At 33.4% G+C, this 14,617-nt stretch overlaps 1 protein-coding gene across 1 annotated transcript in view; it reads left to right on the forward strand.

Moving 5' to 3' along the window:
• The window catches only part of LOC135836289 (solute carrier family 25 member 3-like), a 53,736-nt gene extending 48,574 nt beyond the window's left edge, over positions 1 to 5,162 (forward strand). The window contains exons 7-8 of the mRNA XM_065351032.1: positions 3 to 190; positions 4,858 to 5,162. Of these exons, the coding sequence (XP_065207104.1) occupies positions 3 to 190; positions 4,858 to 5,033 (364 nt within the window). The 3' untranslated portion in view covers positions 5,034 to 5,162. The remainder of the gene's footprint in view (positions 1 to 2; positions 191 to 4,857) is intronic.
• The last annotated feature ends 9,455 nt before the right edge of the window (positions 5,163 to 14,617 follow it).

Below are 14,617 nucleotides of genomic sequence, written 5' to 3' on the forward strand. Positions count from 1 at the left end.
AGATACGTTGTTCCTAAACCACGATCGGAATGCACAAAAGGCGAACAACTAGTCGTAACCTTTGCCGCAGGTTACATAGCTGGAGTATTTTGCGCCATTGTTTCGCATCCCGCAGACACGGTAGTTTCGAAATTAAATCAAAACAAAGGCGCTAGCGCTCTCGATGTCGCTAAAAAACTCGGTTTCGTCGGTACGTACATAGTTTTTGCATTTCACCTTTATATTTAGTTCGCCATTGTTCGCGAAACTTTTCAACTTTTACGCGAATATGTCCACTTGTGCGTGGTATTGTTGTTCATTTCACTCACTATACTCGTACGAGTACGATAGAGATGCGATGAATTGTAGTTGCAGGTTTTTCCCGCTCGTGGAAAAAAAATCAGGGAGAAGGATCGACATTTGTGTGAGGGAAAATCTGCGAGTAGCGTGTTATTCGCGTTGAAATTCCGTACACCTATACCTACCTAGTACCTACCGTACGTGGAAAGCAACAGGCCATCTAGCATTACATTAAATAAAAATATATATTAAGTAGGAAAAAAAATAGAAACTCGAAAGATAGACTATACGGTAGTTCATTATAAAGATAAGCATCATAAATTTTCATTATACCTTTGGTGCGTGTCTTGGTCACATTAATTAAAGAAATTCGCCTTCTGTATTTTTAGGTTTACTTCGTTCAAGTCCCGTAAGTATATTTAATATATAAATTAAATCAGCCTCGAATAAAATACGCTAAATAATTAGCCTAATACTCGGGTACTTTTTTTTTCACCGATAAGAAAATTTTGATAAGCGAACGTTTAATTGCTCCGAAACATTTGCCAACGTTCGAAGTTTCGGAAAATCTGAAAAAAAAAATACTCGCTCATGTCGTCAATTTTGGAGATTTTTCCGGTAAATTTTGAGAAGTTAACCTATCTGAAAATTGCTCAGAGGTACTTATCATCGGTCTTAATAACGTCAGTGATAAAATCAAAATTATTCTGATTCTAATCTTTATTTCAAAAAACAACCAAGAAAATTTTCACACTGTAATTGAATTACGTATTAAATTATTAGGTACTTGAAAATTCAAACTTTATGTTTCATTACAATGAATTGACTTTTCGCATTCCCCCCTCCCCTCACTCAGTCACATCGTTGCATCTCGAGGGCCAAAATGACCACAGAGCAGCACACGTGATTTAAAGACTCACATGTAGTCACAATGTCACAAAAATATCTTACTGTCATCAAAATTTTCCAACAGGGGAATCTTTTGAAATGGCATTTTCAGATCTGAATGAAACCAAACTAGATCGAAAGAGCACGTTCTAAAACTCCCGTGATCAGAATGTCAAGTTCTAAATTTCATTTTTGTATTTTTGGCGAATTTGTGAAAATTTCAAAAATTCAAAAAAGCAATTTTAAGGGTGATTTTCGAACTTTTTTAAATGAAAAGTTAGTTTTTTTAGCAAAGTGAACAAATGTGAATGATTCCTTCAATTCAACTTCCAAATACGCCAACAAATACTAGTTTTGAACCATTCTGGAGCCTCCAGTGATTTTTAAATTCTCTCTAGAAACTTCAAATCACTCATGGAAAGACCAAAAATCAACTTTACCCCCTATAGTACTTTGACCCGTCATTATTGAGCACCCTCTTGACCGTTTTAGAAAATTACCGCAAAATTTCTGAAGTGACGGTTTAAAAGTAACGTTCAACTAATTTTTATTAATTCCAGAAAATGTAAAAAAATGAAATAAAAAAAAGAAATACAAAGCGATCTCATTTTGGCAAGATGATAGGGTTGACTCGAAATCAGTCTCAGTTCAACCTTTTGGAGCCATCATCGAATTTTAAATTTTCTCCATAAATTCCAAATCGCTGTGGAAAGGTTAAAAAAAACTTCAGCACTCCATTACGACCCAACTTTTGAATATTTTGGGGCCAATGTATGGAATTTATTCCTATATAAATATAGATAATTTCAGCAGTGGTCCTAAACTTTATCTCATTTCAATTGGACGAAGTTCCTGAAATTAATTAAAATTTTTCAGAGGCGCCGTAATTTTTTTTTTAATGTTCCATTTTGGGTTCAAAAATGGGTTTTAAAGTTTAAAAATTTAAAAACAGTTCAAATGTAACGTGAAAAAAATACTTGTAATGGTACGGGCAAACCCCAATCAACCGAAAATTATTTGAAACTCACAAGTAATGATCGAAAGAGCGTCCAAAACTACACCTTCAGGCCAAATTTCGGGGATTGAATATCATCATTGTCATTTCAGGGTTTTTGGTGAATTTTTGACAGTTCAAATCAATATACCTACCCCTCTCCCTCCTTTTTCCCCAGAAAAAACCTTGAAATCTGATTTAATAAGAAGTGAATATGTAGCTGAAACTTAATTCATGCCTCATTTCTTACTTCTTAATCAATTGCTGGGTATAGCAGTTTCGAGCTGTTTTGGAGTCTTCAGCCGATTTTTAGGCATTCCAGTTTTTGAAAAATCGTCATAAAAATCAAAATGAAAGTCAGAACCCTCAAATTCGGATATATCGTCTTCGGGATCTTGTAGATCATTCGATCGATTTAGGCACAAATTCTTGAACTGTGTTTTTAACAGTTCAAATTCAAATTTTTACTCGTCAACATAAAAAGATGAGATTTGATTTATGTATATTCTGTTTTTAAACTTCAAAGTTGATTGGTGGTCTTTTTCAGTTATTCTACTTGCCTTTAGTGAATTTTTGAATTTTTCAGATTTCAAAAATACTGAAGTATGCAGTTACATGTTTGAACAGACAGAAGCAATTTTTAAAAACTTGAGCCTAGATCGATAAAAAAAAGTCATAAAGTTTTCCGGCGATTTTTCCAAGACTGAAAAACTCAAAAATCGAAGGATCTATAAGAGCTCAAAACCACCTATCAAATTTGGATGTCAAAAATGAGTTTTAAAAACTCAATTAAAAGTCAATTTTTTTAAAACCAACATTTTGACACTTACCTACCTACAAATTTCTGTATTATCAATTTCATTCTGATAAATTATTACCTATTCTTTTTAAACATGTAAGTCATCTACCCATTTTTCCAATCGGTTAAAAAAATCCCAATTACCCTATTTACTTCATTTTTGTTTCCTCATTCAAAATGCATCCTTATGAAAATAGATTTTTTAGCTCTCATACTCATCATACAACACCCGCCGTCATTAAAAAATTGGACAAAATGTTACCTATATTTTTCTTTCTAATTCGACGTTGTGAATTGTGATTCAAACCATTGTTCCTTACTAGTTGAAAAAAGTAACCATTCATACCTTCTCGAGTACCTACTTTTTTTCTTTCTTAAATTAAGTATCACATTCTAGTACAATGACACCACAGAGGTATATACTGCAAAACAAACAGTCTTCATATGTATTTCACTTGCCACACGACATACTTCCCCTTCTTAATAGTCTCGCCGTAGCAAAAACTAATCTGAAAAATTTACTCGTTTTGTAATTTGCAGTTTTTTTCTACCCTGTGGGGGTAAAATGCTCGCACGAAATTTCTCTCTGGGGTGGAAATGAGCTCGAATAAAAAATAATGTTTACGATTCGAAAAGCGGAAAAAGGAATCTACATGCATTTATCATCGATTCGATTTGGTGAAATTTTTCGGTCATTAGTGTTTCCCTTTTGAGGACGTTTAGAATAGTAATTTGGAACCTTTCTTTTTTTTGTATCGGTGCACGTTTCTGAATTATTTCTTTAAATTATTACCTACTTTTCATTCTCCCTTGCATAGTTTTCCTTTTGACAAAAAAAAAAAAAAAGGAAAAAGAAAAATACAGGAAAGAAAAGAGAAAAGAACAGCTTATACAATGTATAGGTTTCAAGTTTTTAATACGAGAACACTTTTTCATTGCACACGATATTGAAAATAATGAAAAGGCCAAACAAACAAACAATATCAGTAGTTGAAACGACTTTTTAATATTTCACCACTTTGAGAAACGAAACGAAACGAAAAAGAGAAAACATTATTAAAACAAATCGAAAAAATGCTTCAATAAAATTATTTAACAACACCAAAACACACCACGTTTTTCTTGTTGTTCGCATTTCGCCGGGGCTTTTTGATTTTTTGCAACGCAGTCATTGACGACGATAAAAGAATATTAAACGGCGCCGAAATTACAGACTAGAGTTTGTAAACGTTTCAGTAAAAAGCTTTTTATAGCACTTATAGTAGAAAATGAGCGCCCATATTTCTTTGTGCGGCGTATTTAGTTAGCGGTAGAGAGAAAAAAAGTTAATCTACTTTACATTCTCTACAAACGGATTTCAGTGGGAAATTTTTTTTTAAATGGGCTTCTGGGTTTCACTCGCCCCTTGTGTACGGTCTGTAAATCTGCACGTACATTCGGTTGGTATACACGTATAGGTATATATTTCGAATAAGGTAGGTAAGTACGTGCGGTATATATAAAAAATCATGATTCGATTACCACCACGCAAGAATGTTTAAATTAAAACTTACATTGATATCGTATGCATATGTTACGTCAAAATTTTACGTTCTACTGCTCGCAATCGTCCATATACGATTTACAATCATTGCGCGTTGTTTAATTGGCGTAATTTTTTTTCCAACTCAAGAGATCTGCTTGCTCTCACCAGCCAGCGCCAGAGTTTAAATTCATAACGTTAAAGCTGCAGGATTTTTAATCCGAACGTTGATTAAAATTGCATGTATTGTTGGTTAAAAGCCGACCGGCTCGGTACCCTTTTCCATATGTTTTTACGCTTTTAATTAGCGAATGAAAAAGGACGTTTTATAACGAATTATTTATCAAGTGCAACGGTTCGATTTTTTTTTTTTAGGTTTGTGGGGAGGTATACTTCCTAGGATTGTTATGATTGGTACGTTGACCGCTGCTCAATGGTTCATTTACGACGCTGTAAAGGTGTACTTACGATTGCCCAGACCACCTCCACCTGAAATGCCAGAATCTTTGAGAAAGAAATTGGAAGCGTCGGGTGAATTGAAGAATCACTAAGTCGCAAAAATTCAGTAAAATTCGTAGTCATCGAATCCGACCATGATTATAATGAATGGTGTAGCTAATTTGTAAATATTGTATCAATGTATCGTGATGTAAAAAAAAGTAAATTGTTGTTTCGTTTAATATGTTTTTTTTTCTCACCTGAGTTCAATTTCTTGATGAAGTCTGTATGAATAGTAATATTTATAGAACTTTGGCCCTCGGATTTCATCTGCAACATAACATATTGGAAAAATGAAAAAATTGTCTCAAAAAGATACAACGAGAAGATCTTATTAAAGGTAATTTGAAACTGATTAAAAATTAAAATCAAAATCAAAGAAAGGTAAAAAAAACACTCACGCATTCAGCGTGGTGAGAAGACCGACTTTTCTCTAAATAAAAATTGAAACACTTGTACAGCAATTGATCTGTTTACAATCGAATAGAATCATTTACGAACGATTGGCGATTGAACAAATTGATTGATTTATAGGTGAATCATTCGCGAACGAATTGATTCGTTTAAGTGACTCGATCGCGAACGAATCGATTCGTATAAGTGACTCGTTCGCGAACGAATCGATTCGTATAAGTGACTCGTTCGCGAACGAATCGATTCGTGTAAGTGACTCGTCCGTGAACGAATTGATTCATTTACTCAATTTTTGACGAATCATTCGCGAACGAATTGATTCGTATGAGTGACTCGTTCGCGAACAAATCGATTCATTCACTCAATTTTTGATGAATCATTCGCGAACGAATAGATTCGTATAAGTGACTCGTTCGCGAACAATTCGATTCATTTACTCAATTTTTGATGAATCATTCGCGAACGAATCGATTCATTCACTCAATTTTTGGTGAATCATTCACGAACGAATTGAATTATTTTTTGTGAATTATTCGCGAACGAATTGCTTCATAAATAATGAATCATTGGCGAAAGAATCGATTCATATGATTAATTTTTGGTAAATAAGTAAGTAGGTAGAACGTATTTGAGGCATTTTTGTGATACCTATCTTTCTTTAATTTGCTATTTTTTTATCAACATTATGGTCATTTACCATTGTTTTCAAGTCAATTTTACGTTTTGGCAATTTAGACAGATTTTGCTGAATTTTACTAAACTTGGCTATAAATTCATTAACTGTGATCATTTTGAATTATTTTACAGTTTTTATGATATTTTATGTAATTTTTATCAGAGTTTCACGCACATTTGATAATGCGGTATTTCTCGACGAGTTTTTTAATATTATTTTGTGGGATTTTTGAAATGTTTTCCTAAAACTTCGAAGTGTTTTATCAAAATTTTAACCATTTTTTGACATTATAACAAATTTTTTGAGGAATTCTTGAGAAATTTGTCTTTATTTGGCGAATTTATTTTATCAAGGTTACAACTGAACAATTTGAATGATACTTTAGGTAATGCAATTCGGCGAAAAATCTATTTGATTAATTTTTGGCAGTTTTCTTCGTATTACTAAGCAATTTATCAATGCGAGAATTGCCTCCAAGTTTAAGGTAGGCACTTTGATACTTAATGTACTTTTTTTTTGCTTATGAATATTTTTTGATAGTTTTATGACAATTCAACAAATACTATTGACGATGTTTCATAAAATTTTAGCAATACTGTTTTCACTTTCAAGTTTTACTGAAAAAGGAAATGTCAAAAAATGTTTGCAATTTTAAGCAATTTTACTGATTTGGGATTAATGAAACTGGGAGAACATTTTATAGGAAGCACTGAAGCAAAAGCAGTAGGTTCCTAGCACTAATTTTTTGGTCACTATTACCAATTCAAAAAACTCGAAAAAAATTGATGAGTTATTGCCCAAAAATAAGTGATTAGAAAATTTCTAACGTCTCATAAAACTCTAAAAGTACGCCAAATTTCAAATAGGTAGGTAGTATCTTTTGAAACTGGGCCATTTTTTCCAAAACAGATTGGGTAGGGACTGGAGCGAAAAGAACCAAACGATTTTTTCAGAAAAATGCTCTCATTGAAGGGTCATAATATCTCCTCACCGGCGATATAATTAGAAAGTGGTTTTTAAAAACGTTACTTTGTGCGATGATAGGTACCTGCTACCTACCTACCCACAAAGTTATAATTTTCAAAAATAAAAATCCCAGCTACTCAGAAATTGCATTCTTCAATAGCCCTCAGAGCTGCGATAGGTGATTAGAAACACAGAAAAAAAAATGATTTCACAAAAACACCTACATACCTTCTATTTTTAGAGCACCAATAAATGATAAAGCCACATACACAAACATATCTGCATAAAAACGTCGAATTTATTTCAAAAACCATGGATTTTCTTTACCAAGTTTTCCTTCTACATACCTACTCGCAAACAATACAAAAATACACATAGATGTCTTAAGAGCATCAAACTCAGTCGAATACCCTACGTATCTGCAGATATAAACGAGTATTTTCATCCTTGTTATAAGAATAAAAAATAATGATGATAAATAGGTACAGTTTAAAATAAATATCACGCAGACCTACATTGTCAATGATTGGGGAAAACTGATAGCTGACTGAGCTACGGTATATAAGAAGAAAACTCGATTTAAATATCAATGCAGCGCGAACTCCTCACAATCGTATCCTTGAGCTTGTTATACGATGAGTAAGTAAAAAACCATACCTCTAGAGTAGATAATGCACGCCTAACGTACGTCACATCGTATAAACGTGTTTTATTTTACACCTGACGGACTCATTATTTTCTTGTCATATTATGGAAAAATGCTGACATGCTTTGAGTAAACAAAAGAATGAAAAAAGGAAGTATTTTCGGATGCGTTGAAAAGGAAGACTTTACAGCATTATGTTAACGAAATAAAACGCCTGTGAACTGATGGACACATAGTACGCAGATAAAGGACTATATTGATCAAGCGTGACGTCACCAACTCACCCCTGAAGTGTGACCTATTGCATCTTGTAGAGTATCTTTCACGGTGGTTATTGTACAATGTAGTTAAAAGGGCCAGGATCTTGTAAGCTTTTACCGAAATGCTACACCCTTCCTATACGAAATTAAATTACCAGCTATGTATAATCGAATAGCAAATGGAAAATTACGTTAAATTTTAAAATTAACAGTTCCGCTCGACCTATACATTAATTAAAGTTGAAATCTGCAGTTTGAAGTACAACTTTATATATACATTATGTATTCATGTTTTTATAAATGCAACGGTAATTTTTTAATGCATTTATGTAAGTATTTCATACGGGCGAGCTCTTTCATAATGAATACATATACCTACAAGTTTCATAAACGAGGACTAATTCTCTTCAAAAATACGAATCACAAAATGATTTTTTTTCAATTCTGTTTAATTCACCTGCACTCGATAACTCGGTACCAAGAAAACCTCCTTATTCTTTAGAAAAAAATACTTCATTTGCGAAACCCTAAAAATGGAAAATACAAAAGGGAAAAAAATCTCAAAATAATGAACGTATTTTTTTCAAAATTACTCGCTTACGAAAAAAAATATAAGAAAATTTTGCAAGTATTGCCGCTCAATTTCTACACTGCGTTTTATCATTATCATATCCTTTTATTTTTTTCCTTTATTTTTTTCTCGGAATATTTCTCATTTTGAAATTCTTCGTGAAAGGTGAAAAAAAAACAACAATTCCGACAGATCGCGGAAAAAACCTTCGAAATAATCTTGTCTCGTGCATTTCGTTTCTTTTTCCAATCAACGCCGTTGCTCGGAATCCCCATCTTGAAACTTAGCACTTGGGTTTCACCGAGCCTCCATTAACATTTAATAACATTAGAAGAAAGAGGGTAGGTATGTGAGTTTAAGCCAGTGGTTGATAATATGGCGCTGTAGGGTTTTATTTAATGTACCCTCTTGTAGGCGAGCGAATGTTAATAAAATCAGTGTTACATTTAGGATAGTGATTTGGAAGGTGGCATCAATTAGGAAGAAAATTCTAATAAGGGTAATATTCCTTTGGAGTGTTCATGGTTTGAAGCTATTATTGTTGCGAGGTTTTCTTTCAAGTTGATATGGTTTATTTTTCAAAGGGGATCGTAGGTAGGTTTACAACTTTAGTAGGTAATTACGAGAGCAGGATTTGTTTATTTGGTGACAATAATTGCGAGAGGATTGAGTTGGTACTCGGTATTCGTAACGGTACACTAAAATGCTTCAAGATTCCTCAATGCAACTATCCTTCAGAAGATTGGTAACTTAACAGAAAATTTTCAGACTTTTAGCTCGATCTTGGACATTTTTTAGCCTATAAAGATACGATGGTATTCAAGTGAAAATTTCCAATTTTACTTGAATTTCAACTAATGTAAGTACACATATACTTCTTATGTATTTCAAAATACGCAGTTTTTTACAAAAAAAATAGTAAGTACTTGGTAAAAAAAATTAAATTTTAAAAAACTGAGAAAAATAATCACAAAAAAAGTACATTTTAGTGGATTTTAAACTCCCCTCCCCCCCTGCTTGAATACAAATCTGGAATTAATGAGTCGAATTCTTTGGGGAGAAAACGAAAAATTCCGTAGCTCATTTTCAAGAACCAAAAATAAACCTACACCTACCTACCTACTAATATCTAAATATATTGAAAAACTCATTTTTTTTCACTGAGAATGTTTCATCTGTATAGGCACTAAATAACATTTATTCCACATGATGTAATTTCATGGAATCACTTCAAGTACTATTCAATTCTGCCTCCATTTGAAATTTTTCCTTCGAGGAGGTGTATCGAATTTTTAATACCTAGCTGGGGTTTCAAAACGCACGACACCTAAAAGTAGTTAATTTTTCTTTTGGAATCGTACCAGAAAAGAGCTTCTAAGCACGAACTTAACTTCAAAACGATAATAAAACGCAATTAAATGGAAAGAATAACAGGTCAGGAAATGCATGTAGCGGATTTTGTCTGCATGGTGCATTAATGGTGCTGATAGGTAGAGGTACATAGGTTGTATAGTAGATTGCAACGACACGATGATTTTCAGACTTGAATACAAACCTATTACTAAAAGAAATTGAATTTCAAATGCAGAGAGGCATTCACCTTTTCTAAATTTCTCTTATTCTCTTTCCTGCTTTTCTTTTCGTAACAATGATTATCAGGTGTAGAGTGTTGCAAAGTACCCGAAAGGAAGAAGAAGAGGAAAAAAAACGAAATCGGCAAATTATTATAAAAAGTTAACCAGAAGCTTTTATTGCTTTTTCGAGCAAAACTCCTTCTTCCATATCCGTAATCACTTTCATACCAAGTGCAGGGTTAAGCGACACGTGGCCCTAATTTAGAGGGTAAGTAATTTGCTCGCCGCACAATCGCATGAAGAATAAAATAGCGCTCGTTTTTTTCTTTTCTATTGACGACGGAAATCTAACATAGCATAGATCGAGTACCTTCGTAAGTGTAATTTGGAATTATCATTCTAAGTAGTTTGCATTATTTTTCAAACCCATGTGGGCCATGTGTACTCATCTACTTAAATACAAGTGCAGGTACACATTGTATGTATACTTACGTAGATATAATTTAGGGTCTTTTGAGTTTTCCATCAACAATTTATTTATACGATGAGATGAAAAAATGACTACCTACAAGTTTTCCTTTGAAACAGAAGACTAAGTGAAACATTTTGGGGTCGTAATAGGGGTCTGATTCATCGGTAGGTAAAATCTGTTCAACTTACCTGTTATTTCACGAAGAAAAAAAATCCTACAAATTTGTTTTTGTTTAAATTCAGCCCGATTCAGATGAAAATCAGATGACAAAATCGAAGTCAGTAATTAAGAATATAATAATTAACGTTAGTGTACCTACAGTTCGATATACATACCTCAGACGATGTAATCAAACGAATATCGTTTAAATGTTAATTAAAACTAATCAAAAGTTAAACAGACTCTTCTAGTATAACCGGTGTGAAAATGACAATATTTAAACGAGATACTGAAATTACTGCCTGTTGGGTTCACCCTTTGGTAAAATTTGTTTATTTACCTCGACTCGGCTCCATCACACGTCGTATATATGAAATTGTTACGGCGGAAAGGGAGATAACACATTAATTAAGAGAACGACAAGCCAATTACTGATGTATGGCGCAGCATGGGTCAAACGAAGTTCATTTACTGGGGAAGAATGGAGGCGACGCATTTCTACCCTTGCAACGATGCTTTTTAGTTAAGGCAATAGAAAGCCAATCAACTTCTTATGGAAATTCAATGTAACGAAAAGTACTTTTGCGAGCCCGTTTTAAATTAGATTTTTCATTTTTTGAAAAGGGCGCGCACGTTTCTAGCAACTTTTCATTTTACACAGCATTTTCAAGTCCAATGCTTTCGTTTTAACTTCTGCAGAAAACTTATTGAATTCGATCTCCGTAATTTTGTAACCGTTTAGAGTGAATTTCTTGCTATTTTTTTACGCCTCGTATAAAAAAAAAAAAGAAGGAAAGAAAAAAAAGAAAAAAGGTACCCTCCAATGGCTTACCGCGCTTCGTGTTGGCAATAGATACACAATACTTGAGTCTATAGACTTGAAAGTACCGCCGTACTATAGTACGTTGAATATAATATTTCAACGTGAAAATTGGAATCGTGTTCACCTCACAGTTTTTTTTTCTTCTTATAATATCTGCCGTTCGCTGGGTTTTCATATAATATATACATTTTTTTCTTTTATACAATATACATAAAAGCTAAATTTTTATCAATAGTTGGAAATTTATTAAATTTTTCATATCATTTCCTTGAAAACCCACTTCTCCTATTATTATATAGGCTAAAAAATTATACTCGACTGAGTGAAAACGCGGATGATAGGTACTCTGTACACCTATAGCAGTGTAGTGTGACGTGATACGCGTATGTATGTATTTATTCTTTAATATCGTATACTCGTACCTAAAACCCACAATCAGTGGATTTTAAAAATCTTTCTTTTGTTACAGCAGCGCAGGTTTGGGTTTCATCTATTTTAAAATAAAAATTGTAAAATTTGAATTCAGTTTTTCTTGTAGTATTATATCTTCTCTAAAATTTACAATTGCATCTGTAATTAAGTTGAATCGATTAATACTGGCTAAGAAATTAGGCTCTTCATATAGAAACATATTTGGAGAGGAAACAAGTGCCCTAAAAACTTTTAAAAGCAGCAAACATTCCCCTAATTTTTGTTTAAATAATCAATTTTTGCAAACAGGGCTCGTACTTATTTTTTTTAAAGGAGTAGGTAAATATAACTTTAATAAACAAAAAAGCTTGTAAAGGTACCATGAAAGTAACCTACAAAGAGAACCAAAACTTTTCGTTTTGAATTAATTTTTTAAAAAACAAGATTTTTGGAATTAAAAGTATAGTCCAGTCATTTTAACAAAATTTTTAGTCGAACCTCGAAAAAATTGGTGGAAAGCTGAATTTCACATTATTTGTTCGGGTAGGTCTCTGAAACAACCTATCAAAAGTTGCACCCCGCAACTTGCGACTACCCCCGCAAGAAGTCATTAACCTTTGTCAGTCAACGTTTTTCGGATAGGTATATCGCCGAAATGAAGGGTCAGAGGGAAAAAAGTGATTGAACTAAAATTATTCTACGTCAAATTTCCTATAGGTAAGCATAACCAGTTCAGTTAAAATATATTTTTCGATTTTTGGTGAATTTTTGAAAATCAAATTTAGGCCAAAAATGAGAAAAAAAATCAAAATTTTACCAAATTGGGCTATAAAGCTGAAATTTGGGACATACCCTATTTTCGACCTGCCAAATCGATTGGAAACGATTTCAAACCGTTTTGAACAGTTCTGAGTCACCAGCACATTTTTGAAACTTGCAATTTCTACAAAATTTCATCAAATGTAGTTGGCTAGCCAAAAGTTGATTCGAATAAATTTTGTGGCATTTTTTGAAAAAACATAAGTTTCTAAAAATCTGCTGGAGACTCCGAAACGGATTGAAACTGCCTGTGATCCACCTCAGAATAGTGTCAAAAATAGGGTGTCTCTGTTTGGTAAAATTTTATGAAAATTTCGAGCATTGAAAAAGCTGCTGGCGGCTCCGGTATAATTTCCAAAAAGTTGCTGGAGGGTCTGAAACGACTTGAAATCTACAGGTAGTCGACTTCATAGCATATTGAAATTAGTTCACAGAATGAATTTCAGCTTTCCAACTGCTTTTTATGAAATTTTAAGTTTCTAAAATCTGTTAGAGGCTCTAGAAATTTTTGAAAAGTCACTGGAGACTCCCAAAAGACTTGGGTAACTTGCAGTCGATTTGTTAGCGTACTGAAATTGAAGTACACAGTGAATCTTGGATTTCCAACTCTGGTAAATTTTTATGGAAATTTCGAACATTGAAATATCTACTGGAGGCTCCAGTATATTCCAAAAAGTCGCTGGAGACTCCAAAATGACTTGAAATCCACTTGCAGTCGACTCCCTAGCGTATTGAAATTAGTTCACAGAATGAATTTTAGCTTTCCAACTGCTTTTGATGAAATTTAGTGGAAATTTCAAGTTTAAAAAATCTACTGGAGCCTCCAAGAATTTTCAAAAAGTTGTTGGTGGCCACAAAATGACTCATACCCACCAGCAGTCGATTAATAGCGTGTTTAAATTGGATTGCAGCGTGAAATTCCGCTTTCCAACTTCATTTGATGGCATTTTGTGGAAATTTGAAGTTTCAAAAATGTGCTGGAGGCTCCAGAACTGCTCAAAACGGTTTGAAATAGTTTCCAATCGATTTGGCAGGTTGAAAATAGGGTATGTCCCAAATTTCAGCTTTATAGCCCAATTTGGTAAAATTTTGATTTTTTTCTCATTTTTGGCCTAAATTTGATTTTCAAAAATTCACCAAAAATCGAAAAATATATTTAAACTGAACTGGTCATGCTTATAGGAAATTTGACGTAGAATAATTTTAGTTCAATCACTTTTTTCCCTCTGACCCTTCATTTCGGCGATATACCTATCCGAAAAACGTAGACTGACAAAGGTTAATGACCTCTTGTGGGGGTAGCAGACAAGTTGTGGTGTGCAACTTTGGTCAAAATGTTTTCGAGTCTATCGTAAATCCAGTTCACGTTTTAAATTGTCGATTTTCATTTTTTAAAACAATTTTCATAAAATTGACAACTTTACCTTCTCCTCACCAAGGGTGAAATCGCCATTTTGGGAAAAGCTGAATTGGCCATGCTGATAGGAAATGTAGCGTAGAACAATTTTTGTTCGCACATTTTTCCTCTCGGATTCTTCATTTCGGGGATATAGCCAAAAACCCTGTATCGACAAAGGTTAATGACCTCTCGCGAGGGTAGCCGGCAAGTTGCGAGGTGCAACTTTTGATAGGTTATTTTAGAGACCTATCCGAACAAATACATAATGTGAAATTCAGTTTTCCCCCAATTTTTTCGAGGTTCGACTAAAAATTTTGCTAAAATGACTGGACTAGTAGGAATTTTTGCAATTTTCGCCAAAAAGCGATACCTTTTGACGACTTCGACAAAAGAAATGGGGTTTTAGCAATTTCTAGCAAAAAAACGACTCATTTTAGGATAATTTTT

This window comes from Planococcus citri, chromosome 2 (assembly GCF_950023065.1).
Source record: "Planococcus citri chromosome 2, ihPlaCitr1.1, whole genome shotgun sequence".
Taxonomy (NCBI): Eukaryota; Metazoa; Arthropoda; class Insecta; order Hemiptera; family Pseudococcidae; genus Planococcus; species Planococcus citri.